General features: G+C 50.5%; 1 protein-coding gene across 1 annotated transcript; it reads left to right on the plus strand.

Moving 5' to 3' along the window:
- The first annotated feature begins 419 nt into the window (after nt 1-419).
- Inmt (indolethylamine N-methyltransferase) lies at nt 420-4,874 on the plus strand. The gene is made up of 3 exons (XM_021165534.3): nt 420-644; nt 1,971-2,178; nt 4,222-4,874. The coding sequence occupies exons 1-3, from the start codon at nt 422-424 to the stop codon at nt 4,649-4,651; spliced, it is 861 nt and encodes a 286-aa protein (XP_021021193.2). The 5' UTR covers nt 420-421; the 3' UTR covers nt 4,652-4,874.
- The last annotated feature ends 1,759 nt before the right edge of the window (nt 4,875-6,633 follow it).

Genomic DNA, 6,633 nt, shown 5'->3' on the forward strand with positions numbered 1-6,633 from the left:
TTGGTCTCTGCCTCTTTCTCTTTGTCTGCCTATGTACCTCTGTCCCTGTGTAATTCTCTCTCTCTCTCTCTCTGTCTCTCTCTCTGTCTCTCTCTCTGTCTCTCTCTCTGTCTCTCTCTCTGTCTCTCTCTCTGTCTCTGTCTCTCTCTCTCTCTCTCTCTCTCTCTCTCTCTCTCTCTCTCTCTCTCTCTCTCTCTCTCTCTCTCCTGATCCCAGTTGTCCACATGCCACCCTAGAGGACCAGGGATGAGAGCTTCAGGGCCCAGTGACCCAGGACAGGACTGGAGGCCCTCTAGCATTCTCTTGCTTCATCACAAAAATCAAATCCAGCCAGGAATCTGACACCTGCACTCTGAAACCATCTGCAGGGACCCTAGCTCCTCCCTGAGAAGGGAGGTCTCATAAAGAGATTATAAAAGGCATGGTGGGAAGGAGTGAGCACTCAGTAGGGGCAAAGGAGTCCAGACAGCTGTGTGGGCTGGCTAGAATGGAGGGCAAGGTATACATAGGAGGTGAGGACTATGAAAAAGAGTTCACACCCAAAGACTATCTGACCACCTACTACAACTTCCACTCTGGCCCCGTGGCAGAGCAGGAAATCTTAAAGTTTAGCCTGCAGAACCTCTACCAGACCTTCTCTACAGGTGAGTGACCGAGGTCTCCCTGGGGAGGGGCTGGAGCCGTGCCAACAGGGCGAGCTTATTCTGTACATACAGATGCTACAGAGGTGACTGGTCTGAAGGCCCACAGGGCCCCTAGATGGCAATGTGTGCAGATCCAGAAGAGCCATGCCTCAGGAGCAAAGAACTTGGCTTGCACCCATGATCAGCTTCAGTAGCTACACTCGTAAACTTTGAGGGGTATACCCAGATTTGTGGAGCTCCTAGGCCCAGGCTGAGAGAAGTGACATAGGACTGGGCACCAAGGCTGCTTTTCCCTCCCCTCTTGCCAGAGGCCTTCCAGAAAGCTCTGCAGCCTTTCTGGAACCTTGAGTCTCTCTGAAAAAATCCTGATGAAAATTCTTCCCTGTAAACATGCATACAAGTTTCCATGATTTGCCCCCAACGTCTAAGGGCAGACTAAGGCTGGGGAGGGACAGGGGTGGCCAGTCAAAGTCAGAGAGCGAATAGTAACACCAGCAAGAACAAAGCATAAGACTTGAAGTGACCCAGCACTAATGGGGAGAGTGTGTTCTGTGTGACCCTGGAGGTCACTCAGTGTACCCCCCCCAAAAGCCTTCTTAACCAGACATTCAGTGCCAAGGAACGGGTAGCAAGGAACAACCTCAGAATACAGAGGAAAGAAAGCCCGGTGCTCCTGGAGAAAGCTGGGGTAGAGAACAGGCTTCAGTCCTTGGCAGAGGCATGGTAGGTATAAAAGGAGACTACAGAAGGGAGAGGGCAGGCTGAGAGGGCATACCCGGGGTGGGGCTGAGAGGTACACTGAGTGACTGACCTCCAGGGTCACACAGAACACACTCTCCCCATTAGTGCTGGGTCACTTGAAGCCTTATGCTTTATTCTTGCTGGTGTTACTATTCGCTCTCTGCCACACTTTCTTCTGTGTGGCTGCCTTTCCTAGCAAATCAGAAGGGCTCTTAAGAACTAGCTGGTGTCCTTCTCAGCCTTTATCCCAGACCCTGCCACTCTACCAATTCCCTCAATTTTCTAAATCCAATGTTCTTTGAAGTTAGCCTGTGCCAACTGATTAGAGAGAGAGAGAGAGTAATCCTGAATTTATCTGGAAGACCAGACATACCTCCCAGGCCTCCACTAGTATCCTGGGTCATGGGGAGGCAGTTAAGAATGTCAGGTGTTCCCCACCCCCGGCATTGCTCCCCACTCCTGTCAACATACAGCCCAGAGGCAAGGGGTTGCTCCCCTTCCCAGCTGGCGCATCCTAAGGTGGTTTGGAGTCACTCAGCAGGATGTGAGGTCAGGGTGCAGAGACCTGCCATGCTATTTCCCCAGGAGGGGTAGGGGGCGACGTCCTGATCGACATTGGCTCTGGCCCTACCATCTACCAGCTGCTTTCAGCATGCGAGGTCTTCCGGGAGATCATTGTCACTGACTACACCCCGCAGAACCTGCAGGAGCTGCAGAAGTGGCTGAAGAAAGAGCCAGGAGCCTACGACTGGTCCTCCATAGTGCAATATGCATGTGAGCTGGAGGGAGACAGGTACCTGCAAGTGGTCCCATTTTGTCCACCCACCTCATCCTTCTCAGATAAGGCCCCTTTGGGGCTCAGACAGCTCAGGAACTCACCACCCACCTCACTCTCTTCCTGGCCTTCCTTAACCTCGTGAACCTATAACATTCCCTCTGGGTCAGTCCCTCCCCCAGCCCTAATGCTGCCCCAAACCATCTGGCCCTACTCTCCCTTTCTCTGTATCTGCTCAACCCAGGCGCGGCACCAGCTTCTATGTCACCTCCTCCAGGAAGTCCTGCTGACTGTCCAGCTCATACCACCCCTACTCTGCTCTGGAAACTGGTTCAGTGTCTCCTTTGATGTTGGGGGACACACTTGTGGAAAGCCAGGCCATGGGGTGTACCCTACATGTGTCCCCTCAGCATTGTGGCAAAGCACAGAGACCAATAGCAGTGACCTTCTGCAGGTCCTGCGTCACTTGGGTTCACAGAGGGTATATGCCCCAATTGGAGCTACAAGGGTCAGTAATTCTGACCTTGTCCTACAGATGGGGAAACTGAGGCCCTGGCTTAGAGAGGGTCCTCTAGCCATCCTTAGAGCAGAGTAGAAACAGGTTAATATTTCTGTTCTGAAATATTGGAACAGAGAACTGACTCTGTTACAGTTCAGAACAGTCTACGGTGGTCATGGTTTGAGGGACGCTAACTATAGGGGCCTTGAAGATAGTCCCATCTGGGTGCCATGAATCAAGCACACACACAGCCAAGCGGAGGGAGCCCCAGGGAGCTCCTGTTACACAGGAAGACAGCTACCATCATGCTAGACAGAGAGAGGTAGTGGGAGGTGGGAAGTGGGAGGAGAGGCTTCGGCAGGGACAAGAGGGCAAGGGTCTGGGCTAGAGGTGACCTCTCTTGTAGTTGAGGGAACAGGCATGTGTCTCAGGAAAACCATGCAAGTGACAGGAGCCGCACAGCAAGGGCTGCAGATCCATGTATGAAGAGGACATGCATCAGGGAAGGCCACCAAGGCCACACACTGGCACACAAGGCTATGTTAATAGTGACATAATGATACAGCTTGTGTGCATGTGTGTGTGAATGTGCCTATGTGTATTTGTGTTTGCATTATGCATGGAGCATGAGTATGTGTGTGTGAATGTGTATATGTCTTTGTGAGAGTATACATTTGTATGTTAATGTATATATATGTGTGTGTGTGTGTGTGTGTATCTGTATCTGTGTGTGTGTGTGTCTGTGTGTGTGTGTCTGTGTGTGTGTGTCTGTGTGTGTGTGTCTGTGTGTGTGTGTGTGTGTGTTGGCATGCATTCCACAATGGATGTGTGGAGGTCAGAGGTTAACCTGTGGGAACTGGTTCTCTCTTCTCAACATGTCGGTCCTTGGGATCGAACTCCACTTATGAGGCTTGCTTGGGAGCAAACTCCTTTACCCACTGAGTCATCTCATTAGTTCAGGACCTGCATCTTTAAAAGAACTATTCAGTACACCAAGCTGAGAAGACTGTCAAACCCAGTCAGGGCAGCAGGTGGAAGAGCTACCCTAGCGTGACAATCACCAGAGAAATCTCACCTAGGAGCTTGGGAGATGCTGGAGTCTGTAGCAACCCTGTGGGTCACCTCAGCCACTGTGTCAATAAAAGAAGACAAAGGAGTCAACTCCAGAGGAATGACACCTGAGGTTGTACTCTGGCCTACACACACACATTTGCATGCACATTTCCACACACACATGCACATACACATAAACAAAAACAGTAATAATGAAACTCACCAAAAAGACCAAATGATTTTAAGAAGGAAGGGGAGGTGTGAAAGAGGAGGGCAAAATCAAACGCCAAGTCCTCCATCCCTGGTGGCTGTGAGCATCTTTGTATCTTGATTTCCAGCTGCATGGCATGTTGACAATTAAATAGCAGGATGGTTGTGGGGCCAGAGAAAGTCGTAAGTACCACAAAAGCGGTTTTCCATGACTGCAAACTTTATCGCTTATTACATTGGCTCATTGTGGTCATGCTCTCGATTGTGATCATAACAGCATCTTTCTGACCCTCTCACAGAAGCAGGTGGCAGGAGAAGGAGGCCAAGCTCAGGAAGACAGTCACTCGTGTCCTGAAGTGTGATGTGACCAAGACACCCCCAATGGGGTCAGCTCAGGTGCCTCTGGCTGACTGCGTGCTGACCTTTCTGGCTATGGAGTGTGCCTGCTCTGATGTAGATACCTACCGGGCAGCCTTGCGCAGACTGGCTGGCCTGCTGAAACCAGGAGGGCACCTGGTGACCCTGGTTACTCTGCGCTTCCAGCACTATATGGTGGGCCCCAAGAAGTTCTCTGGGGTCTACCTAGAGAAGGAGATGGTGGAGAAGGCTATTCAAGATGCTGGTTGTCAGGTGCTGAAGTGCAACTGCGTCTCCCTCAGCTACTCGGAGGCTTACTGTTCCCACGATGGTTTATGCTTTGTGGTGGCCCGGAAGGGTCCCAGTGCCTGAGGCCACTGGCAGCAAATCGCCTTCCCTGGGAAAGTTATAGCAATCATTTGTAAAGCCTTGCTCCACAGCTTTCTAACACTGACCATGTTGCTTCTATCTAATACCTGTTCACAGTCACAAGGGAAAACCCCAAGGTTCTCTATTTTCAGCACCAACATCCATCCCCTTTGCTCTTGTTGTACCATGCTGAAAGTTCATTTTAAAATAAAGTGGCCTATCTGGATTCTGTCTTGGGATGTCTTCTCCCAACAAAAGACAAGTGTTTGGCTGACAAACATTTATCTAAGAGCAGGTGCTGTGAACACAAATGCTGTCACAGGACAGACGCTGGGAGAAAGGCTGGTGCTCTGTATAGTGCAAAGCCCTTCCCTCTGAGGCAGCTGGAGCTGGGGCTAATGTTGGGGCCCCGCAGGTGGTATTACCTACCGAGGAAGCTAGCCATGCCTACCAGCTTCCCTCACAGTGGCCAGAGGCAGCTCTTGAGGGTCTCTTGTCTCAGCAGCTTCAGCAGACTTGCAGGTGCCAACCACAGTCAGTCTGGTCACCATGCCCTGGTTCAGAACAGGGATGCCAATGTGTGCAATGTGCTAGCTGGGGTGGAGAGCTTCCGGGTTCCCTGACCCTTCTGTGGGAGGAGTGGAGGAATGTTCAGGTGACCCAGAAGTATGGTATTTTCTGGCTAAGGAAAAGTGTTTGCTTGTGTTTTCAATGGTTATTTAAAGCCAGCAATGTCCAGTTAGCAGGATATGTGACTGTCACCTGTACAAGCTTCCATGGGGCAGGTGACTCCCTAGCCCACTAGTTAAGTAAGGAATGTGGCTTTTTACATAACAAAAGCTGGGGCAGAAAGAAAGGGCAGGCAGAAACTTGGGAGAGGCAGAGAGAAGCAGAACACTATGCCATGGAAAGGAGATGGGATGGAGCTGGAGGCCCGCAATAAGAACCACGTGGAAGACTGGAGAGATGGCTCAGTGGTTAAGAGTTCAAATCCCAGCAAATCCCACATGGGGGCTCACAACCATATGTAATGGGATCTTCTGATGCCCTCTTCTGGTATGTCTGAAGACAGTGACAGTGTACTTAGATATAATAATAAATAAATCTGAAAAAAAAAAAAGGAAGAAGAAACACATGGAGAGACAGAATGGCAGAGACACTATTTGGGTTATGTCAGATGCTAGACACTAGCTGAGAGGCTGCCCCAGCAAAATGCCAATCACTTTAAACTATGTAGATTTCTCCCTCTCTTAAGGTCCTTGAAAGCCCCACAATAGAAGAACAGTACCCTGTCACCCACAGCACATGCAGGTTGTCTCTTAACCCCCAGCTGGCTCCAGTACACAGCTGCTCTTGACCTTGGTGGTCACCCCATAGTACTAGTGAAGGCTAGGCTGATTCCATGGCAGGCTTCGAATGGGCAGCTAAGGAGACTAGGCCTAAATCTCTGTTTCCAAGAACTGGGCAATTTCAGGTAAGCCCAGGTCCCTTGACTTGATCTGAGGCAAGGACAATGGGTCAGCAGCAGTTTCCAGACTTTCTCAGTAACAGTTCCCAGGCTTCCCCAGTAAGTTTCCAGCCCCCACTCCCTGGTAACGGAATGTCCATAGACATGGTCCCAACAGATTAACATAGAGCTCACCTAGCCCGGAATTCCCTACTGTGCTTTAAATCAAGCCTGGAAGCTCACTTGGCTGTCTCTCTATTCTGGTAATGGGAGCCCCCAGCGTGCTGGGCTTGTGCAGAATAAACACTCTGCACTTACATGCTATTTGAATCCGGGATGTCATTCTTTGGTGAATCATGGACCCTTACACTAGCATATTGGGTTCTCCACTGCACATGGTTGTACCTTCAGTAATAGCCTCTCTTGGGCTCTTTGGGGACTCTGACCCTGCCACATGGTGCCAAGCCCCAACTTCTCTCCATGACACCTTTGGGTTCTGTGGCTTCTACATCAACAGTCTGCACACTCACCAGTGACC

Source organism: Mus caroli, unplaced genomic scaffold (genome assembly GCF_978045245.1).
Source record: "Mus caroli unplaced genomic scaffold, Mus_caroli_1 scaffold_7, whole genome shotgun sequence".
Taxonomy (NCBI): Eukaryota; Metazoa; Chordata; class Mammalia; order Rodentia; family Muridae; genus Mus; species Mus caroli.